The sequence below is a fragment of the Lonchura striata genome, chromosome 1A (assembly GCF_050655825.1).
Source record: "Lonchura striata isolate lonStrDom1 chromosome 1A, ASM5065582v1, whole genome shotgun sequence".
In the NCBI taxonomy this organism is placed as follows: Eukaryota; Metazoa; Chordata; class Aves; order Passeriformes; family Estrildidae; genus Lonchura; species Lonchura striata.
Window position 1 is genome coordinate 74,864,920 of NC_140741.1, and position 23,713 is coordinate 74,888,632.

The 23,713-nt window shown below is 50.8% G+C and overlaps 1 protein-coding gene across 1 annotated transcript in view; it reads left to right on the forward strand.

Moving 5' to 3' along the window:
* Positions 1-5,946: 5,946 nt before the first annotated feature.
* LOC146763540 (collagen alpha-1(XII) chain-like) overlaps positions 5,947-23,713 on the forward strand; it is a 34,417-nt gene continuing 16,650 nt past the window's right edge. Inside the window, exons 1-8 of the mRNA XM_085568269.1 lie at positions 5,947-7,357; positions 14,005-14,118; positions 17,123-17,303; positions 17,792-17,951; positions 18,646-18,739; positions 19,969-20,142; positions 21,081-21,241; positions 23,076-23,205. Of these exons, the coding sequence (XP_085424395.1) occupies positions 14,049-14,118; positions 17,123-17,303; positions 17,792-17,951; positions 18,646-18,739; positions 19,969-20,142; positions 21,081-21,241; positions 23,076-23,205 (970 nt within the window). The 5' untranslated portion in view covers positions 5,947-7,357; positions 14,005-14,048. The remainder of the gene's footprint in view (positions 7,358-14,004; positions 14,119-17,122; positions 17,304-17,791; positions 17,952-18,645; positions 18,740-19,968; positions 20,143-21,080; positions 21,242-23,075; positions 23,206-23,713) is intronic.

Here is a 23,713-nt window from a genome sequence, read left to right on the forward strand (position 1 = left end):
AACCATTAGAATTTGAGGTTCTCCAAAAAGACTCAAATTCTCAAAATATCAGATTCTCGGGTTCTCCCAAAACCTCAAATATTAAATCAGAATCTGAGGTTCTCCAAAAAGATTCAAATGTTCAAAACCATCAGAATTTGAGGTTCTCTGAAAAGATTCAAGTCCTCAAATCAGAACCTGAGGTTCTTCAAAAAGACCCAAAATCTCAAATCAGAATTTGATTCCTGGGAATCTGAAGTTCTCCAAAAAGACTCAAATCTTCCTCCGAATTTGAGGTTCTACAATAGGATTAAAAACCTCAAAACATCAGAATCAGGTTCTTCAAAAAGCTTTAAATCCTCTGTAAAACTCCAGCGTGACCCTGACCAACTTAAGGTGTGGCTCCAGACGCTCTTCCCTGCCAATAAAACCAGAATTCCCTGAAAAAAAATCTGGGAAAAGGAATGTAAATATTAAAAATACAGTCCAGGCAGAATTGCCTTCAACCGCAGCCAGATGTTCCACACGTCAGGAGGCAGCACAATCCAGATGTTTGGGGAAGGAATTTGAATTGTGGGTTAGGAATTTGATCCTGGGAAGGGAGCACGAGAGGGAATGGCAGAAAAGCTGAGGGAGGAAAGGCAAGAATTGGATGATTTGTTGAGTGGAGGAAATTCAGCTTTTCCCTGGTGCTTTTAAAATTCCTTTTCCTATTTCCATGCAAGGTCTGCATTCCCTGGCCCACGGGTGGCATCTCACGGGTGGAAATTTTGGAAGCTCGGGGCTCAGGAAACAATTGCAAATAAGGAGATGATGTTCCAACATTGCCCATGGAAAATGAATAATTCCTTTTTACAGCTGGGAAATGAGATGAATATTTATTTTATCCTCCACCTGCACCCTCAGCTCTGCAGAATCCAAATAAAGATACAATTCCTGCACTGGGAATTTAAAATTTCCTGTAAATGGGAGAAGATTAAATCGCCGAGGCCACTCAAGAGGCATTTTCCAGGATTCTGTGCTCCAAGATGAGGAAATTCTGGGAAAACCTGGTTTGTTTTATGCAGGAGGGAGCAACTTCCAAGCGTGGAGAGCTGGGGATGAACGTGGAAGTGATCTTGGATGGGAGAACCAGGCAGGGATGGAAGCAAAAGGAAAAAGGAAAAGGCTGGAATGTGCATCCAGGTGTGGATCCAACAGCAGCAGCACCTGGAGCTGTGGAGAGATTCCAGAGGAATCCATGGAGCTGCTGCAGGGCTGGAGCCAGGCTGGGAGAGCTGGGAATGTTCCCCTGGAGAGGAGAAGGATCCAGGGAGAGCTTCCAGCACATTCCAGGCCCTGAAGGGGCTCCAGGAGAACTGAAATTTGGGAAAAGCCTGGAGGGACAGGACCCAGGGAATGGCTCCCACTGCCAGAGGGCAGCCAGGGATGGGATCTTGGGAATGAGGAATTCCTGGCTGGGCTGGGATTGCCAGAGCAGCTGGGGCTGCCCCTGGATCCCTGGGATGTCCCAGGAAGGACTGGAGCACCCTGAGATCATGGCAGGTGGCCCTGGAATGAGCTTTGAGGTCCCTTCCCACCCAAACTGGTCCAGGATTCTGGGATTTGGGACACTCAGAATCCATCCTGGGGGATTTTTATGGAAAATGGGGATAGAAAAGAGAGGGAAAGGGAAGGGAGACCCTTCATGGTTTCCTGAGATTCCAAGCGAAGCCCCTGGGTCCATGAATTTCTTGGAGAGGAGATGGATCCAGTGTCAGGCTGGGAGAGGTGGGAATGTTCCCCTGGAGAGGAGAAGGATCCAGGGAGAGCTTCCAGCACATTCCAGGCCCTGAAGGGGCTCCAGGAGAGCTGAAATTTGGGAAAAGCCTGGAGGGACAGGACCCAGGGAATGGCTCCCACTGCCAGAGGGCAGCCAGGGATGGGATTTGGGAATGAGGAATTCCTGGCTGGGCTGGGATTGCCAGAGCAGCTGGGGCTGCCCCTGGATCCCTGGAATGTCCCAGGAAAGGCTGGAGCAGCCTGGGACAGTGGGCGGTGTCCCCGCCATGGCTTTGAGTCCCTTCCAACCCATTCTGGGACTCTAAACCACCTTTGTTGGGTTTTCCATGGAGCAAAGTGGGAGAGTCCAGCAAGGAAAACAACCAGGAGCACAATTTTGGACGGGAGCAAAAGCCACTCCGGCCATTTGGGGCTGAATTTATCCAACGAGAGCTTTATCTCAAAGTGGGACTGATAAGAAACATCCCAAAGCCCCACAGGGCTGAGTGAGACCTCGTGGAGCATCTTCACTCCAGCTGCTCTTGGTCCCGTCTCTCCTCCCAAAATGTCCTTTTTTGGATCTTCCCTGCTGCTTTCAGGGCCTCAGGAAGAACAATGGGACAGAAACACCTTCCTGGTGTTTTTCCAGAGGTGCTTTGGGATCAGAAAACGCTGCTGGACCTTTCCCAGCTTTCATCTGACGGATGAGGTGTGGCTGCCAGGACTTTCTGCTCCGTGCGGAGCCTGATCTCCAGCAGATGGAAACCCTTCCCTCTCCAGAGGGGTTGGCACTCCGGGAAGTGCCGAATGCTCCTCTTTGCCTTGCCTTGCTCCCGTCCACTGCTCCCAAATATTCCTGACTGCTCCAGGAGCCGAGGAGCCTGGCTTGGGAACCTCCCAGATTTGCTTCAGCACAGTTGGTTTTTGTGGTTTGCTTTTGGCCCGAGTTGGATGTTCCCCCTCCTGCTTTTCTTTGACAATTAAAGAACTCGCTTTGTTCCTCACCCCTGCCCCGGGCCTTTGATGGAGCCTGTTTGGCTCCAGGGTTTGGGAATAAAAGCACGGAATTGTTCAGCTCCAGGTGTTCCCATCACACCTGTCAAGAGCCCAGCATAAAAATTCCACATGGCCCAAGCCCAGATCCTTGAGGGAAAGTCATCCATCCAAAGATTTATGGGCAGGGACACCTCCCACTGTCCCAGGCTGCTCCAGCCTTTCCTTGGACATTGCAAGGATCCAGGGGCAGCCCCAGCTGCTCTGGCAATCCCAGCCCGGCCAGGAATTCCTTCCCAAAATCCCACCCCAAGCTCCCTTTCCCAGGGAATTCCCTCCATTCCCAGCTCTCCCAGCTTGGGATTGGATCCATCCCCACCCCGACTCTGCTCCAGTAAGGAATTTTGGGATCCGGGGGTTTCACTGGGAATCTCGGCACTCCAGGAAGGGTCTCCCTTCCCTTTTCCATCCCCATAAAAATCCCTCGGGATGGAGTCTGAGCCTCCTTGATCCCAGAATCCCGGAATGGTTTGGGTGGGAAGGGACCTCAAATCCCATCCCATTCCAATCCCACCATCCCAGGCTGCTCCAGCCTTTCCTGGGACATTGCAGGGACCCAGGGGCAGCCCCAGCTGCTCTGGCAATCCCAGCCCAGCCAGGAATTCCTCATTCCCAAATCCCATCCCTGGCTGCCCTCTGGCAGTGGGAGCCATTCCCTGGCTCCTGTCCCTCCAGGCTTTTCCCAAATTTCAGCTCTCCTGGAGCCCCTTCAGGGCCTGGAATGTGCTGGAAGCTCTCCCTGGATCCTTCCCTTCTCCAGGAGAACATTCCCAGCTCTCCCAGGGTCTCCAGCCCTGCAGCAGCTCCATGGATTCCTCTGGAATCTCTTCAGCAGCTCCACATCCTGCTGCTGTGGGGTGTCCCCAGGTGCCACGTCTCCACCTCTCCCCACCCCTGCAGGGTTAAACCCCGCTGGATTTGGGTTAAAACCAGAACTCCTGGTTTAACTCCTCGTCCTGCAGCATTTTGGGCAGCTGGAGCCCCAATCCTGCCGGGAATTGTGTTGGAGCTGCACACAGACCTCCTGATTGCCCCACTCGGGGTGTGGGAGTGGATTCAGTTGCTGAATGCAGATCCAATTGCAATTAAGCCCATTCAGCTCCCTAATGAGGCATTCAGGGCTTAAGGAGGTTTAATTAGGCTCAGTTGTTAAGCCTGAGTTTATGGAGTGCTGGGATTAGCATCAATCCCTAAAACCGGAGTCATCCTGGAGAGCTTGGAGGCAAAAATGATCTGGAGGGGAGGAAAAAAGGTGAATATTTACGGAGAGGAAGCAGTTAATTCCTGGGGTTTTCTGCTGGAGTGGGAGAACATCAGCTCCAGTGATTTCCCTGCAGGCTCAGGCCGGGAAGAACAAAATTCCTCCTCTCCCAACTTCTAAACCCGTGGATATCTGAACACCTGGAAGCTGACGGGTGATTTAAATCTCTTCCAACAGAGGAATTTATTCCTGGGGCTGTGCTGCTCCTTTGGCCTCACCTGGAGCCAGGTGTGGCTGGGATTCCCTGGAATTTTTTTCCATCTCCAGCCAATGTGTTCACCCTGGAGGCTCCTGGTTTTCCCTTTTCCTCCGTCCTTGACCTTTTTGGCCCGTTTAGCTCCTGGCCAGAGGATCTCTAGGCAAGGATGGGACCCACCAGGGTGACATCTGCTCTTCAGCAGCTCTGGAATTCCCAGCACCCCGGGCACGGAAATCCTCGGTGCGGATCCCTCACTCCAAGCAGGAAAACTGCTGGGTTTTTGGGATGTGGGATCTCTAATTCTTCCTAATTTTATTTTTTTCCCTGAAATCTCTCCCGTTTGTGTGGTGGGAGCTCCAGGGGTGGCTGGATTGGGGTTTTCCCAGAGGCTGGAAGCTGCCTTGGGGTCCAGGTTTGGCTGCAGGAGGTGGCTGGAGCTGAGGGGAGAACTCAGATTTATTCCTGGGATCCTGTTTGGAACCAGGAGTGGGAACTCAGATTTATTCCTGGGATCCTGTTTGGAACCAGGAGTGGGAACTCAGATTTATTCCTGGGATCCTGATTGGAACCAGGAGTGACAACTCAGATTTATTCCTGGGATCCTGTTTGGAGCTGAGGGGAGAACTCAGATTTATTCCTGGAATCCTGTTTGGAGCTGAGGGGAGAACTCAGATTTATTCCTGGGATCCTGATTGGATTTGAGGGGATAACTCAGATTTATTCCCGGGATCCTCTTTGGATCTGAGGGAATAACTCAGATTTATTCCTGGGATCCTGTTTGGAGCTGAGGGGAGAACTCAGATTTATTCCTGGGATCCTGATTGGAACCAGGGGTGAGAACTCAGATTTATTCCTGGGATCCTGTTTGGATCTGACGGGAGAACTCAGATTTATTCCTGGGATCCTGTTTGGAGCTGAGGGGATAACTCAGATTTATTCCTGGGATCCTGTTTGGATTTGAGGGGATAACTCAGATTTATTCCCATGATCCTCTTTGGATCTGAGGGAATAACTCAGATTTATTCCTGGGATCCTGACTGGAACCAGGGGTGAGAACTCAGATTTATTCCTGGGATCCTGTTTGGATCTGACGGGAGAACTCAGATTTATTCCTGGGATCCTGTTTGGATCTGACGGGAGAACTCAGATTTATTCCTGGGATCCTGTTTGGAGCTGAGGGGATAACTCAGATTTATTCCTGGGATCCTGTTTGGATCTGACGGGAGAACTCAGATTTATTCCTGGGATCCTGTTTGGAGCTGAGGGGATAACTCAGATTTATTCCTGGGATCCTGTTTGGAGCTGAGGGGATAACTCAGATTTATTCCCATGATCCTGTTTGGATTTGAGGGGATAACTCAGATTTATTCCTGGGATCCTGTTTGGATTTGAGGGAATAACTCAGATTTATTCCTGGGATCCTGATTGGAGCTGACGGGAGAACTCAGATTTATTCCTGGGATCCTCTTTGGATCTGAGGGAATAACTCAGATTTATTCCTGGGATCCTGATTGGAACCAGGAGTGAGAACTCAGATTTATTCCTGGGATCCTGTTTGGAGCTGAGGGAATAACTCATATTTATTCCCATGATCCTGTTTGGATTTGAGGGGATAACTCAGATTTATTCCTGGGATCCTGTTTGGATTTGAGGGGATAACTCAGATTTATTCCTGGGATCCTGTTTGGATTTGAGGGGATAACTCAGATTTATTCCTGGGATCCTGTTTGGATTTGAGGGGATAACTCAGATTTATTCCTGGGATCCTGCTTGGATGCTGTTTGGAGCCGGTCTCCCTGTCCAGGAATCCCCATGGAATGTGTCCCACACATTCCCTGCCCATCTCACCCAGAGCTTTGGGGTCACCTCGCTGTCCCCACCCCAAGGAGCCAGGGGTGCTGTTGGGTCCTTTTTGGGGTCATTTCCCCAACGTTTGAACCTGCACTCCCTCCCCTGCCTCAGTTTCTCCAATTCTCCATCCAGGAGACAATTCCACAGGAATCTCTGCTGCGGGGAGAGGAGACAAATCAGGATTTCATTTGTGCCCCTCCAGCCCCCAGCAACGTCACCCTCCCACATCTGAACCATAAATCAGTTTTCCACCCCAAATCCGGTGTTTTCCACCTCTCCAGGTGCTGATACCTGCTGGAGTTTTTCTCTCCCTGGGAACAAACTTTTCTCCATTTCCCTGCCCCGACCCCTTCCTTTGCAAACACCCCAGTTATTTTATTATCATTGTATGCCCATAATTAAAAATCTTCTAATGTTTCCCTCTTCCCTCTGTTTCTCCCCCTCTCCATTCCCACATTCCTGCCCGGAGCATCCCCCGGCCCGGGGAGGAACGGGAGGGGAAGGGGGGACCCGCCTGGAGCATTTTCCACCCCAAACTTTTCCACCCCAAACTTTTCCACCCCAAACTTTTCCACCCCAAACTTTTCCACCCAAATCCGGTGTTTTCCACCTCTCCAGGTGCTGATATCTGGAGTTTTTCTCTCCCTGGGATCAAACTTTTCCCCCTTTCCCTGCCCCTTCCCTTACAAACATCCCACTTATTTTATTCTCATTTTCTGCCCACAAGGTAAACATTTTTTAATGTTTCCTCCTCTCCGTTTCTCCCCGCTCTCCATTCCCACATTCCTGCCCGGAGCATCCCCCGGCCCGGGCAGGAACGGGAGCTGAAGGGGGGACCCGCCTGGAGCATTTTCCACCCCAAACTTTTCCACCCCAGACTTTTCCACCCAAATCCGGTGTTTTCCACCTCTCGAGGTGCTGATACCTGGAGTTTTTCTCTCCCTGGGATCAAACTTTTCCCCCTTTCCCTGCCCCTTCCCTTACAAACATCCCACTTATTTTATCATCATTTTATTATCACTTTCTGCCCACAAGGTAAACATTTTTTAATGTTTCCCCGTTCCCTCCGTTTCTCCCCCTCTCCATTCCCACATTCCTGCCCGGAGCATCCCCCGGCCGGGGGAGGAACGGGAGCTGAAGGGGGGACCGCCGCTCCTCCCACCTCATCATTCCTTCTTTTCCGCAGCCTGTGGAAGTTTCTCTCCCGGTGGAGACCCCGGGAACGCTCCGGGGCCAGGAGAAGCCGGCGCCGGGTGAGCAGCAGGGTCCGTCCGTCCGTCCGTGTCTGTTTGTCCGTCCAGGGTTTGGCTCCCGCGGGGATTTTTTGTTTTTGTTTTCCACCCACCCCACCGTCCATTCTTCAGTCTCGGGTTGCAGGTGAAGAACCGCGGAGGGGAAGGAGGGAGAGGGGCCGGGGAGGAGGAGGAGGAGGAGGAGGAAGCAGCAGCTCCCAAGCGGGAGGAAGAGGAGGATGAGGAGCGGCAGCTCCGGATGAAGAAACTGAAGAGGCAGAGGAGGATGAGGAGGGAGCAGCTCCCAGTGGGGAGGATGAAGAAGAGGAGGAGGATGAGGAGGGAGCAGCTCCCAGTGGGGAGGATGAAGAAGATGAGGAGGATGAGGAGGGAGCAGCTTCTGATGGGGAGGAAGATGGAGAGGATGAGGAGGCAGCAGCTCCAGGTGGGTAGGATGAAGAAGATGAACAAGATGAGGAGGCAGCAGTTCCAGATGAGGAAGAGGAGGGTGAGGAGGCAGCAGCTCCCTGATGGGGAGGAAGAGGAGGATGAGGAGGCAGCAGTTCCAGATGAGGAAGAGGAGGGTGAGGAGGCAGCAGCTCCTGATGAGAAGGATGAGGAAGATGAGGAGGCAGCAGCTCCTGATGGGGAGGATGAAGAAGATGAGGAGGCAGCAGTTCCAGATGAGGAAGAGGAGGGTGAGGAGGCAGCAGCTCCTGATGGGGAGGAAGAGGAGGATGAGGACGAAGCAGCTGTGGAGGAGGAGGATGAGGAAGCACCTCATGGGGAGATTGGGGAGGAAGAAGAGGTTGAGGAGCAGCAGCTCCCAGTGGGGAGGATGAGGAGGATGAGGAGGGAGCAGCTTCTGATGGGGAGGATGAAGAAGATGAGGAGGATGAGGAGGCAGCAGCTCCCAGTGGGGAGGATGAGGAGGATGAAGAGGATGAGGAGGATGAGCAGCCCCGGCTTCCCCCTGTGCTGCACAGCTTGAACCCCTTGGGGTGCCTCAAACCTGTCGGAAATTGGAATTTTGGGATGACTTGTCACCTCCCCTGGTGGGACGTGGCTCAGGGAGAGCTTGGGAAGGAGATTCCAGAGGGTCCTGGAATATCCAGGGTTGGGCAGGGTCACCAAAGTGTCACTCCTGCCCAGGACAATCCCAAAATCCCACCGTGTTCCTGAGGGTGTTGCCCAAATTCTCCTTGAGCTCTGTTGGCATTGCCAGAGTTCCCAGGGTTTTTTTGGTTTTTTGGGGTTTTTTTTTGAGGTGTTTTCGGGAAGAACCAATTCCTGTTTCTCCTTTGATGCATCCATGGGGTGTGAGCGTGGAGTGGGCAGAATCTGATCCCAGAAATCTTCCCACCAGTGGGAAAAGGAGATGGATTTTTCCCTCTGATTGTGAGGAGGCTGAAAGCAAGCCCCGGATCAAAGCCGGGACAACAACGGAGCAAATCCCCTGGGAATGGTTATAATTCCAACAAAAAAATGGATGTCCCGGTGGGATGGGGGAGAAGCAGCAGGAGGGGTTGGTCTGGGACCATTCCTGGCTGGGGAACTCACAAATTCCAGGGCGGAATTCTCCTTTCCTGCTGCAGCTTTGATCGTGGCAATGGATGCAGGGATTGCATGGCTGGAATCCACATCCAGCTGCGGATTTGCCCCTTTCCCAATCCAGCTTTTCCTGCCCCAGGAGCACCAGTGGTGGTGGTGGCTGAGATCCACTCACAGTTCCCACCTTCCCCCGTGGAATGATGTTCCACAAATTCCGTTTTGATTCACAATTTTTTAATTTTTTAATTTTTTTTTTTTTTTTTGGCTGCTCTCCATCGTGGGCCCAAAATAACGGGAATTCTGCTGCAACCGGGAATTTTCATCCAGGGAGAGGAGGAAATCAACCTCCAGGAAATGATTCCTGGAACATCTCAAAAGTCTTTGAGGCTCTTTGTGGTTCGGGTGGAATTTGCAGGAATTGCTTCCTGTGCTCACTGCACCTGGGAAGAAGAAGACGAAAGGGACAGGGAATGTTGGAGCTTCCCAATTTTCCTGCAGCTCCAAGGATTCTTGGGAATCCTTGGGAAGGGCTGGAGGTTGTGTTTGGAGGGTTGGCACAGGGATATGGGGACACGTCCTGACTCTTTCAGGTGGCTCTTGGTCCTTGTTGAGTGTCACTGGAATTTTGGGATCACTGGATTTTTCGGTGTCACTTGGTCTTTTTTTGGGTGTCGTTGAATTTTTGGGATCACTGGAGGTTTGGGTGTCATTTGCTCCTTTTTGGGTGTCATTTGATCATTTTGGGGATCGCTGGAATTTTAGGATCTCTGGATATTTTGGGTGTCATTTCATTCTTTCTGGGTGTCACCAGAATTTTGGGATCACTGGGTTTTTTGGGTGTCACTTGGTCATTTTTGGGGTCACTGGATTTTTGGGTGTCATTTGGTCCTTTCTGGTTGTCACCAGAATTTTGGGATCACTGGGTTTTTTGGGTGTCACTTGGTCCATTTTGGGATCAATGGTGTTTGGGTGTCATTTTGTCATTTTTGCGTGTCACTGGATTTTGGGATCATTGGACTTTTAGGATCCCTAGGGTTCTGGATATCACCAGAATTTTGGGATCGCTGGGGTTTTGGGTGTCACTTGGTCCTTTTTGGGATCACTGGATTTTTGGGTGTCATTCAGACCTTTTTGGGTGTCACCAAAATTTTGGGATCACTGGAGTTTTGGGTGTCATTTGGTCCTTTTTGGGTGTCACTGGAGTTTTGGGATCACTGGTTTTTTGGGTGTCATTCAGGCCGTTTTGGGGTCACGGGACTTTTGAGATCACTGGACTTTTAGGATCCTTTTTGGGATCACTGGAGGTTTGGGTGTCACTTGGTCCTTTTTGGGGTCACTGGAGTTTTGGGTGTCATTTGCTCCTTTTTGGGTCTCATTTGGTCATTTTGGGGATCGCTGGAATTTTAGGATCTCTGGATATTTTGGGTGTCATTTCATTCTTTCTGGGTGTCACCAGAATTTTGGGATCACTGGGTTTTTTGGGTGTCACTTGGTCATTTTTGGGGTCACTGGGTTTTTGGGTGTCATTTGGTCCTTTCTGGGTGTCACCAAAATTTTGGGATCACTGGAGTTTTGGGTGTCATTTGCTCCTTTTTGGGTCTCATTTGGTCATTTTGGGGATTGCTGAAATTTTAGGATCACTGGATATTTTGGGTGTCATTTCATTCTTTCTGGATGTCACCAGAATTTTGGGATCGACGGGTTTTTGGGTGTCACTTGGTCCTTTTTGGGATCACTGGATTTTTGTGAATCATTCAGACCTTTTTGGGTGGCACTGGAGTTTTGGGATCACTGGAGTTTTGGGTGTCATTTGGTCCTTTTTGGGATCACTGGAGTTTTGGGATCACTGGAGTTTTGGGTGTCATTTGGTCCTTTTTGGGTGTCACTGGAGTTTTGGGATCACTGGACTTTTGGGTGTCATTCAGACCTTTTTGGGTGCCACTGGAATCTTGGGATCACGGGAGTTTTGGGTGTCATTTAGGCCTTTTTGGGGTCACAGGATTTTTGAGATCACTGGACTTTTAGGATCTTTTTTGGGACCACTGGAGGTTTGGGTGTCATTTGCTCCTTTTTGGGTCTCATTTGGTCATTTTGGGGATCGCTGGACTTGTAGGATCTCTGGATATTTTGGGTGTCATTTCATTCTTTCTGGGTGTCACTGGAATTTTGGCATCACTGGATTTTTGGGTGTCACTTGGTCATTTTTGGGATCACTGGATTTTTGGGTGTCTTTTGGTCCTTTCTGGGTGCCACCAGAATTTTGGGATCACTGGGGTTTTGAGTGTCACTTGGTCCTTTTTGGGTGTCATTTGGTCATTTTGGGGATTGCTGGACTTTTAGGATCTCTGGATATTTTGGGTGTCATTTCATTCATTCTGGGTGTCACCGGAATTTTGGGATCACTGGATTTTTGGGTGTCACTTGGTCCTTTTTGGGATCACTGGAGTTTTGGGTGTCATTCACTCTTTTTTGGGTGTCATTTGGTCCTTTTTGGGGTCACTCAGTTTTCCCAATCATGGCTTGTCTGGGAATGGGAAATCCCAGTGGAGTAGGAGATGGATGGATGGAGGGATGGATGGATGATGGATGGATGATGGATGGATGGATGATGGATGGATGAATGGATGATGGATGGATGGATGATGGATGGATGATGGATGGATGGATGGGTGGATGGATGGATGATGGATGGATGGATGGATGATGGATGGATGGATGATGGATGGATGATGGATGGATGGATGGGTGGATGGATGGATGATGGATGGATGGATGGATGATGGATGGATGGATGATGGATGGATGGATGGATGATGGATGGCTGGATGATTGATGGATGATGGATGGATGGATGATGGATGGCTGGATGATTGATGGATGATGGATGGATGGATGATGGATGGATGGATGATGGATGGATGGTGGATGGATGGATGATGGATGGATGGATGATGGATGGATGATGGATGGATGGCTGGATGGATGGATGGATGGGTGATGGATGGATGATGGATGGATGATGGATGGATGATGGATGGATGGTGGATGGATGGATGATGGATGGATGATGGATGGATGGATGGCTGGATGATTGATGGATGATGGATGGATGATGGATGGATGGATGATGGATGGATGATGGATGGATGGACGGACAGAATGTGACTCTTTGGGATTCGGGATGAAGCAGCTACAGATGGTGCCAAGGCTGTGGGATGTCCTCACCACAGGCCTCACCTTCCTGTGGAATTCATCATTAAATTAACGGGAAAAGTCAGAGATTTGGGTTCAGATCCTTGGCTCCAGCTCAGGGACTGGGGGATCTCTTCCTGACTGGGCAGGGGGTGCCTCTGGATCAGCGTCTCCCATTCCCTGCCCATAAATCAGGGAATCACGGAGGGATTTGTGTTGGAAGGGACTTTAAAGCCCATCCAATTCCTACCTGGCCATGGGGCGTTGGGTCAGGAGATGGGAATGTGGAAATTCCATTCCCAAACTCTCCTTGCTGCCTCCTTCCACGTCCTTATTCCAGCAAAATCGAATCTGGAGGCAGGGAAGCAGCAGATTCCTGCTGGGAGAGTTTCTCCTGCCCCCAGCCCAGGAGGCTCCCAGGGGATGCAGAACCTTTGGGATCTTTGTTCCCTTTGTCCCAGCTCCTGTTGCCCTCAGGAGCACTTGGAAATGTGAATAACCTGGAAAAGCTCCAGCTGGAGGAGCCGGAGCGGTGCGGCCCTGGCTGCCAGCCAGCCACTCAACCTCTTCATCCATCACTTTCCAACCCCTTGTTTTCCCCCTTTTTTAACCCCCACCTCCTTCAAATCCAACGGTTTCCCCCCAAATCCCCACCTCTCCTCAGCCATGAATCCTGCTTCCCTGTTGATATTCCCTTTTTGAGAATGAATTATCCCATTCCACCTTTTTTAAGGGAAAACAGATGAACAAAACGTCACCCCCTGGAATGCCCCGCGTGGCAGCAGGGTGACAAAACTGCAAATGTCCCGTTCTTGGTTCCATGAATTGTCCGATGAGCGGTGATTCCCAACAAAATTCCCCTTTGGAGTCGCCCACCCCAAAGCTTCACTCCTCTCTTGGGATTTTTTGCGGGAATTGGAGCTCAGGGCTGGGCACCAAAATTTTTTTTCCCCCTCCAATTGTGCTTCTTGGAGAGGGAGAAAAGTTCTGCCTGGAGGTGATCTTCCCAAGAAACACCCAGCTGGAATTTTCTGTTTGGAAAAGCCTCTAAATTTAGCTTTAAAAAGGTGGTTTTAATGTGAAAATCTGATTTGTGGGGAAGTCACCGCGGAGCAGGATAAATGAGAGGAGGGTCTGGATGTCATTCCCATTATTCACCAGGTGTTTTCCTGCTTTTCCTCTGGTTGTTTCCAAGAAATCCTCCATCCCAAACTCCTGGAACATTCATTGTCACAGGAATCTTTATTCTCATTAATCCCTGGTGTTACTTGGAATGAAATCCCTGGAAAAGAACAAAGCTGGATGAAACCATTGAGATTTTTTTTTTTTCCCCCTGAATCCATAATTTCCACCTTGGAAGTTGTCCAAGCTTCTCTGGGAACAGGTGAGGCCCAGAGCAGGAGAAAAACTTTTGATTGTCCGTTGAAAAATGATAAAATCCCTTTTGGCAGCACCACTTCTGCTCCGCTGGGAGAATTCCCTGTTTTCCAGAGGGGGAATTCTGCAGCAGTTTTGGGAGTCATGAAACCACCAGCAATAACCAAAATTCCAGACTCCTCTGGCATGGTGGGCTGGACCCTCAAGGAAGTTCATCCTGGATTTAGGGTTGATCAGGGTTGGATGCAGGTGATTCCTGATCTTTTCTCCCAAATTAATTGAAGTGGGAAGTCTCTCCTGCTTTTATCCCACCCCCAATATTCCCATCTGGGCTTCAATGTCTCTGATGGATGTTGGGAAAGGAGGGGCAAAGCTGAACTCTCAGCGTTAGCAAAGAAATTAAGGAATTCAAGGATTTATGGATTTCAATCCCAATTTTCCAAGCCATGAGGAGCCTTTTTAGCCGGAGAAAAGCTTTTCCTGGCACTGAGGGTGGGTGGGAGCGTCACCCTCAGGTGGCCCCAGCTCCAACCTCTTTCCCTCTGCAGGTGAGGGACTCTCCAGGAATTCCCAGGAGCTGATCCCGAGGGAAATGTTGTGTGTCCAGCTCCTCGTCCTGGCGGTGGCCACGGCGCCGTTCCGAGCTGGGGCTGTTCCCGAAGGTGAGTGACAAGTGACCCCTGGGTCACCACGGGTGCAGCACCTGGGACATTTCGGGGAGGAAAATCCCTTTTCCAAGCAGATTTTCCTGCTCCTGGCATGGATCCACACCTGGAGCTGTCGGGGTGGAGCTCTGGTGCCTTTAATTCCCGAGCGGGATCCTCTCAGTTTGGGATCATGTGGATAACGCAGCACCTCCAAAGGAATTCAGGGACTCCTGAATTCCAAAGGAATTCCTGCTCGTGGATTTATGGAGAAATCAGGGCTCTGCTCAGTGTCCTGCCTCTGTTCCAGCTCCTGCTCCAGAGGAAAGTGGGGAGAAAGGAAAAACAAATCCCATCCTGCTTCCTCCTCTGAATTCCAAGACCTGGTTCTGGCCACCACACAGGGAATGGGAGAGGAAAAACCTCAAGGAAGCCTTGAATCCATCTCCTGTTTTTCAGGGACAAGGATTCACCTCCCCAGCTCCATGCACGCCCACAAAGAACTTTTGGGGATGAGGGGCTGGATCCAAAAAGGAAAATAATTCCAGGGAAGAGCCTCTTGGATGACCCAGGGTGTATTTTTGGTCTTGGGCGGGGAGATCCTTGGGAACGTCCTCCAGAGCAAATCCAGAGCTCCCAGGATTGTCCCAGGGAGGATTCTCCTTGTTCCCAACAACCCCCAGGTCTGGAGGCGCAGCTCCATCTCAATCCGTTAAATTCAACAAGGAGTTAATGGAATCTTCAGCATCAGCTTGGAAATGAACTTGATTAAGCTGCTGTCCATCAATTAACCAAGAAACTCGACTCTAATGCTGTTTAATTCCGGGCTGGGAGCGGGGCAATTAATCAACGTTTGGAGATGTCTGTGGCAAAGCCGTGACGGATGGAACGGGATCGTTCTGGAGGTGCACGGAAAATTCCAAGGCCAATCCTATCCCCCTCGTGACTAATAGAGCTGTCTGGGGTGGGGTTTTCTCCAGAAGGTATCCATCCAAATATCTTCAGCATCCCACATTTCCCATGACAGCGCCAAGCAGGAATGCCGAGGTTTTGGGAAAAAAAAAGGAAATCCCCGGAGTGATCTGGGATTGTCACGTTTAGAGGGGAAAGGGAACCATCCCACCCTTGGGAATCCCATATTTGTTGTTTTCCTCCTCCTTATCCCTGGATGCAAATGAAGGTGGGGTGAGGAAGACTCTGAAAAATCAGGATGGATGGAGGAAGCTCTCTGGGAATTTGGGATGCGGAGGAGGCAGCAAAGACCCCTCTGATACTGATTTTGAGGATGTTTTCCAAATCAGGGCCGAAAAAGCAGGAAAATCTGCACTTCCTGGATTAGCTCCAGGAGGTGGACAGTTCTGCATTTTCTTGGGAATTTCTTGAGGGAATTCAGGGTGTGGTTACCCTGAGAAGCTGCTGAAGGATTTCCACCAGTCCTGAGGATGGGGATGGGGACTGGGATTTGCTTCTCTCCATCTTTCTGGAGGAACAGGGACATCGAAACCCCAAAGCTGAGGAAAAGGATCCAAAATAGGAGCAGCAGCTGGGAAAGGAGCTGGTGGTGATCCATGAGCAGCTGGGCTGCTTCCAAACACCCCGGACAGGGAGATCCCTGGGAAGGAAAATTGAAATAATTGTCTCCTATTTTTCCTCAAGGAAAAGTGCTTTATATTCCAAAATTAAACCCAAAAAGAGCCAATCCCTATTTTCCTGCAGCGAACAGGGTCATGTTGGGAATCATTCAGTGTCAGGAATAAAAAGAAGGAGGAAAACCCCCAGATCCTTGGATAACATCCATCCACAGCTGGAAAAGGATCCCTTCTCCTGCTGGTGGCCAAAGAGGATTGATCAGGGCCACGGCAAGGAAGGACAGCACAAAACCCAAATATTTCCAGGCCCTTTAGGGGTCCTGCTGGTAGGAATGGGATAAAAATCCAGGGTGTTGAAGAGGTCAGGCTGGAACGGGTTTTCCATGTGCAGCAGAATCCTGGGAAATACACCCAGCTCCTCTCCCTGGAAACCAGGATGGAATTTCCAGCCTGCTTGGAGCAAGTTGGGGCTCCAGAGCTGCAGGTGGATAAAATCCAAAATGACCCAAAATGGGAAAAAAAACACCCAAAAAGGAACAAGGTTGAGCCCAATCCCAGTGAGGAAGATCCAACCTCCTCCTCCAGCAGGGTCTGGACAAACTGCCTCCAAGGGAGAGAAATTCCAAGGAAAACACCAATTTTCCATATCCCTTGCAGAATCTTCATGAGTTTAAGCATCCCTCAAAGTGATCAGGTTCCTGTCCACGAAATGAATTTATGGAATGCCTAAAATACGGAATTCAGCTCGGAGGGAACACTGGGAAGAATGCCTTGCTGTTGGTTAAGGAAATTTCCCTGTGCTCCTGTCCCTTCCCTGCCATCGGAGCTGTCGTGGGACAGCTTGGAAAACCACTCCAGCTCCTCATGGTTTGCTCGTGCCCAGGTTTGGGTGGTCCCACATCTCCATCGGTGTCCCTGATATGAATCCCGGGATGGTTGATGGGATGGCAGAGCTGCCACACTCCCAAATTTCAGTACTGGGTGGCTCAGGGGTCTGGGAATGTGGAATCCCCAGCCTTGGGATGGGATTCCACTCTGGAATTCCCTTGCTTCCAGTGTCCCACACACCTGATGCTTTGATGGAGCTGGGATCTGGGGTTTGTGCTGAAAATCATGGAATGGTTGGAGATGGAAGGGGCCTTTTAAAGGTGATTTACTCCAATCTTGCCATGGACAGGGACCTTCCATTATCCCAGGTCATTCTGGCCTTGGACACTTCCCAGGATGGGGCATCTCTGGATGAAAAACTTCTGGGTCAGAACATCCAAATGAGGAATTAGGAGGAAATTAAGGAGAACACAACACCCTGGGAAGCACCTAAACATGGTCTCTCCATCTCTTTCCCTTCAGTATCCCGGGAATTCAGGCGGCTCTTGGAGGTTTCCCTCATTCCGCGGTGTGGCTTGAGCCTCCCTGTCCCTCTTGTCCCCCAGCCTGCAGGACAGCAGAGGTGGCCAAGGTTCTGTTCCTCGTGGGGCAGTCGGAGGCTGCAGGGAAGGAGAGCTCGCGGCTGCTCCAGGATTTCATCGGGAGCGTGGCCAGATCCTTCGAGAACGCGGAGATGGGAAGAGGAGGAGTCCAGCTGGGCCTGGCTCTGTATGGGGAGACACCAAGGTGGGTCTGGCCATCCTCCTCCGGCCACTCCTGGATTCCTGGAATCCAGCTCTGGGGAACCTCTGAGCAAGAGCTGACCCCTCAGCAGAGTCACCCGGAGGTGCTTGGCCGCGGGGAATGCTTTCAGGGCAGGAAGGATGGGTTTAACGTTCAAATTCCACGTTTTGGAACCTGGGTTGTGGTACCACGGCCTGGGGCTCGTTCCCTGCGCTCCCCCGACCACTGTGAGGAGAACTTCTTGGCATGAGTTAAATTTTGGGTGGGAAGGGACCTCAAAGACCATTTAATTCCAGCTTTCATGAGCAGGGACACCTTCCCCTATCCCAGGGTGCTCCAAGCCCCTTCCGGCCTGGCCTAGGACGCTTCCAGGGATCCAGGGGCAGCCAGGGCTTCTCTGGACAACTGGAAAATAAATGTCAACATTCCTGCTGGTTGTGGCCATTTCCAGGCCGTCCCTTGCTCTTTATTCCCCCGTCTCCCATTCCCAGGATGAGTGTCGAGCTCACGGATTACGTGGCCATCAAAGAGACGCTGGATGCAGTTCAGGATCTCTCCTTCAAGGGCAGCAGCCTCCGAACAGGCTCAGCCCTGGCTTTTGCAGCTCAGGCCTTGGCCCACCAGGACACCCTGAGAGAGGAGGCAGCAAAGGTGGGCGAGCTCCTGAGGTGTTGTCCAGGGAGCAGCTGGGTCCTCCCAGAATCCTGGAACGGTTTGGGTCGGAAGGGAATTCGAGGATCATCCAGTGCCACCCCACCCATGGGCATGGACACCTTCCACAGGCTGCTCCAGGCCCAGTGTCCAGCCTGGCCTTGGACACTTCCAGGGATCCAGGAGCAGCCACAGCTGCTCTTGGAATTCCATTCCAGGGCTTCCCCACCCTTCCAGACAGGAATTCCTCATTCCCAAAATCCCATCCATCCCTGCCCTCTGGCAGTGGGAAGCCATTCTCCCTTTGTCCTGTCTCTCTCCACAGGGAAGAACTGCAAGTTGTCCCTCTCCACAGGGAATTCTTTCCTATTTTCCAATCCAAACCTAGTCCTCCCTTAGGAGCTGCTCATGAGGACTTGTGGTGATGAATCCTGTCCCTGTGCTGGCAGGAATTTCCTCCTGGAATTCCTGCCACAAGGGCAGGAGGGCCCTGCAGAGAAGATCCTCAGAGGAGCAGCTCTGCTCCTTCCCAGCTCATGGGAACGATTCCATGGGAGGTTCCTCACAGGTGTTGGGTTTTTGGAGGATTTCATCCCAAGAGAGGGAGTTAATCGATGTGAAACCCCGCAACTGTCACCGCGACCTCCTGGTGTTGTGCCCATTTCTTCCCTGGCTCTTATCCCAACTCTTGCAGGTGGTGGTTCTGATCACAGATGGGAAATCCAGCGATTCCGTGGAAGAGGGAGCCCAGATCCTGCAGGATGGGGGGGTGACAGTGTTTGCTGTGGGTACGTGTGGCCACCAAAACCTCTGTGTGACCAACCCTCGTTCTTCTCCCTGGGGAATATTCCTGATTCACCACACCCTCTTCCTAAAAACTGCTCCCATTCCCTTTGGAAACCACTGCAAGTCCAGGAAAACTGTTGTGGTTTTGGGTATTTTTGTTGTTGTAGCCAAAAACCGATTTATTCCGTGAGAATCTGTAGTTTTGTATCTATCAAAGCCACTTGGGAATTCAGAAGGGGTTCAATAAATGGTTCCATGAAATGTTTTGATGTGACATTTAGAAAAAAAAACAATCGAAAATGCTTTTGCTTCTGAAGTTTTCTCTTAATGGGGTTCAGAGACTGACTCAGAAATGTCCCTCAGAATAATTCCATGGGCAACGAAATGTTCCACTGCTCCCCAAAAGTGAAATTCCACCAGTCAAATCCTTCCCTTCCTCAAATATTTTAGGGAATGACAGGAATGGTGGTGGGGTCTCAATACAAAGAGCAACCAGGCCGATTTGAAGCAATGGGAGGTGAAAACCGAGGAAGGATTGGTTTGTTGGGTGGGTTGTTCCTCGTTTTTTTGTTTCAACCACAGGAACGCCCTGGAATTTTCAAACAGCCTCCCAAAATCCCGTTGTCTGCTCAGCACAGGGATGCCTCAGTATCCAATGGGAAGGACATCCTGCCCTGTTCCTTTTTCCTTTTTCCTTTTTCCTTTTTCCTTTTTCCTTTTTCCTTTTTCCTTTTTTTCCCTTTTCCCTTTTCCCTTTTCCCTTTTCCCTTTTCCCTTTTCCCTTCTTTTCCCTTTTCCCTTCTTTTCCCTTTTCCCTTCTTTTCCCTTTTCCCTTCTTTTCCCTTTTCCCTTCTTTTCCCTTTTCCCTTCTTTTCCCTTTTCCCTTCTTTTCCCTTTTCCCTTCTTTTCCCTTTTTCCTTCTTTTCCCTTTTCCCTTTTCCCTTTTCCATCCTTTCATTTCCTTTCCACCTCTCATCCCATTACCAGCACTGACACAATCTCTGTGACACCTCTGGAGAAATCCTGACCTCTTCTCCCTGGTGGAAGAGGCTTCCTCTGCTTCCCCCGTCCAGCTGGAGACTCCATTCCTTGTTCCCTCCTTTTCCTTGGCAGCACAACCCAAAACTGGTGTCCAACTCCAAGCCCAGCGCGCTGCTCCCCCTTTCCAAAGCCTGCCCTGCCCCATGGATGGTGTCTGATGTCCTCTTTTCCTGCTCTTTCCCTCCCCTAGGGATTAAGGATGCTGACAAGAACGAGCTGGGCAGGATTGCTTCAGATCCTGCTGCGGAGCACGTGCTTTACGTGGAAGATTTCCAGCTGCTCCCAAACGTGGCTCCCAAACTTTCTCGGAGGCTCTGCTTCACCGCCTCGGAGCCACCACGTCCTGTCAAGCAGAGGGTGCAAGGTGTGTCCAGGTTCTCCCTTGATCCTGCTTTCCATCTTCTCAAGCCAGTCTTTGGATGTGCTTCCATGGGGATGAACTTCCCACGTCCCTCTGAAGGAGCTGGAGGGGTTGGGGGATCCTAGAGGAGCAACCAGCTCATGGAGCAGCTCTTGCTTTGGGACAGCGGTCCTGCGTGTTTTTCTTGTGGCTGCCTCTCCATGGTTTCTTTAGGGATATCAGATCCTGGGGATTTTGATGCTGGATCAAGCAAAAGGAGCAGCAATGGGATGGGATGGAGCAGCATTTGTGCTCCTTGGGGTGTTTCACTGTGGATGGTCACTGGGAATTCTGGAAGCACAGCTCAGGGTCTGGGGAAGAACTTCATTCCCTGAAGATCCAAAGAGATTTCCAAAGAGATCCTGACACTGCAGTGAACCCAGAGGTGAATTCCTGACCCTTCTTGTCTCACAAGCTCATGAGAAGCTGAGTTAAATCTTGGAGTAGAAATGGGGAGAACTTCACCTGAAACTTTGAGTCTCTCTTTTTTTGGCTTCTTCTGTGGTTCTGAAGCACTTCAGGGCTTCCTGTGATAGTCCATGGAAAATCCAGGTTTCCTGTGACCTTACATGGAGAGTCCAAGCTTCCTGGCAGATTTCTCCAGTGGCAGGAAGGAGAAGGGCAGGGAGAAGCTTCTACCCCATGCATCAACCAAGTGTTCACTGGGGAAGTGTAGCCAGATCCAATTTTGGTTTCTTGCTTTGTGCTGTCAAAAAACCGGCCAAAAAAAAAAAAAAATCCTTCTGGAGCATCTCCTGTTCTGGAAACAGATCCCAAGTGTCCCTGTGCTCCCAACCTGAGCGACACCCATGGCTTTCTCCGTGTGGAATGTGTTGACTCCATCCGTGAACTTCCACACGTGGTGGACTCCAATCCAAACTCTTTCCTTTGTGTTTTTGCAGCTGAGCAGATCCTGGGCCCTCGGGAGCTGCGTGTCAGCGAGCACAGCCACAACTCCCTGAGGCTCTCGTGGGTGGCAGCCACGGGCAGGGTGACAGGGTACAGTGTCCGTGTCCACCCCTCGCTGCCACCGGGCCAGCCGGAGACAGCGCACCAGCAGCAGGTAGGGTCATGTTCCCATTTTCTGGGGCAGCGGTTGGGTTTCGGTTCCCAAAGTTGTGGGGTCATCCCATCTTGAAGACACAGCCCAGTTAGGAAGGTCACACCATGTCCTTCAGTCATCCTGGGCTCAGTGGGATTGCTGGGAATTTCTGAGGGTTGACATGAAGATGGAGATCCACCATGGGATCCACCAGTTTGAGTCTCCAGTGCTGGGTTTCCTTTCCCAGTGTTGTGCCACAGCCTGGTTAGGAAGTGACACCGCATCCCTCAGCTAACCTGGTCGCAATGGGATTGGCACAGATTCCTGAGGGTTGAAGTGAAGGTGTAGATCCACCATGGATGTGGATCCACCATGGGATCCACCAGTTTCAATCCCCAGTGTTGGGTTTCCTTTCCCAGTGTTGTGCCACAGCCTGGTTAGGAAGTGACACCGCATCCCTCAGCTAACCTGGTCGCAATGGGATTGGCACAAATTCCTGAGGGTTGAAGTGAAGGTGTAGATCCACCATGGATGTGGATCCACCATGGGATCCACCAGTTTGAGTCTCCAGTGCTGGGTTTCCTTTCCCAAAGTTGTGGGGTCATTCCATGTTGTGCCACAGCCTGGTTAGGAAGTGGCACTGCATCCCTCAGCTATCCCGATCACCATGGGATTTGCAAGAATTCCTGAGGGTTGAAGTGAAGGTGCAGATCCACCATGGGTGTGGATCCACCATGGGATCCACCAGTTTCAGTTCCCAAAGCTGGGGATTGATCCCATGCTGAGGGCACAGCCTGGTTAGGAGGTCACACCACGTCCCTCAGCCATCCCAGCCGCAGTGGGATTGGCAGGAATTCCTGAGGATTGATCTGAAGGTGTGGCTCCACCATGGATGTGGATCCACCATGGCATCCACCAGTTTCAGTTCCCAAAGCTGGGGATTGATCCCATGCTGAGGGCACAGCCTGGTTAGGAGGTCACACCACGTCCCTCAGCCATCCCAGCCACAGTGGGATTGGCAGGAATTCCTGAGGATTGATCTGAAGGTGTAGATCCACCATGGGATCCACCAGTTACAATTCCCAGTGTTGGGTTTCAACTCCCAATGATGGGGGGGTCACGCTTGGTTAGGAGGTGGCACCCAATCTTCCCAATATCCAATCTTTTCTCTCCTTACCTTTATGATGCCACCACTCAATCCCATCCAGCCTCCCTGGCAGCATCTCCTGCTCCTCCTGCTGCCCGAGTTGTTCATTTTGGTAAGATCTCCGTGGATTTTGGGATTTTCCACCTCCCGGTGTGAGCAATGCTGCCGCATGTGCTCCAGCTCGTCCCACACCTCACAAAGTTTGGCAGGGAGAATGAAGGGTAGAAGATACTTGCCCTGAAAGCTTTGATTCCTAATAATAGAACAAAGCTATGAGAGCTTAAATTATTAAGGTGAAGATTATTAATTGTATTAATTATTAAAATTGTATTTAACTGGAATGATCATCCTTGGCAGCTTCTGTGCTGTCCCTGTTATTATGAGATCCTGAAGTTCTGTTTCCAACTCTTGCCCTCGGGTTACATCAAAATTTCCTTCTCGGAGCTTAAAAGGAACTTTCTTGGTTGTTTTTCCTTCATTTTCTTCCAAGGGTTTTGAGATCACCCTCACCTGTAACGCGCTCTCCATGTTTTTATTTCCTGGGTTATTCCATGGGCTGTTCCATGGGCTGTTCCACATTTTGAGGGTCACATCTGGGTGAGGGTTTCAAGAGGCTCCTGCTCACGGAGGTCACCTTGAGCAGGTGTGGACGGTGACTGGATGTTGTGCCATGGGTGTGATGGTGTCGCTTGTCCCCGTGTGTGACAGGTGGAGGTGGATGGGGACACAACCACGGTGCTGGTGACCGATCTGAAGCCCAGCACCAAATACGTGCTCACGGTGAGGGCCAGCTATGGAGGAGCCCTCGGGGAGCCGGCAGCCACCAAAGGGAAGACAAGTGAGTGTCCCCTGGGCCACCCCTGTGGGAAACACCCACCCCAAAGCTGGAGAGGAGGGGTGGGATGGATGGATGGATGGATGATGGATGGATGATGGATGGATGGATGATGGATGGATGATGGATGGATGATGGATGGATGATGGATGGATGGATGGATGATGGATGGATGGATGATGGATGGATGGATGATAGATGGATGGATGATGGATGGATGGATGGATGGATGATAGATGGATGGATGGATGATGGATGGATGATGGGTGGATGGATGATAGATGGATGGATGGATGGATGATGGATGATGGATGGATGATGGACGGATGATGGATGGACGGATGATGGACGGATGATGGACGGATGGATGATGGACGGATGATGGACGGATGATGGATGGATGATGGATGGATGGATGGATGATGGATGGATGGATGATGGATGGATGGATGGATGAATGATGCATGGATGGATGGTGGGATGGATGGTGGGACAAAGGGACAGATGGATG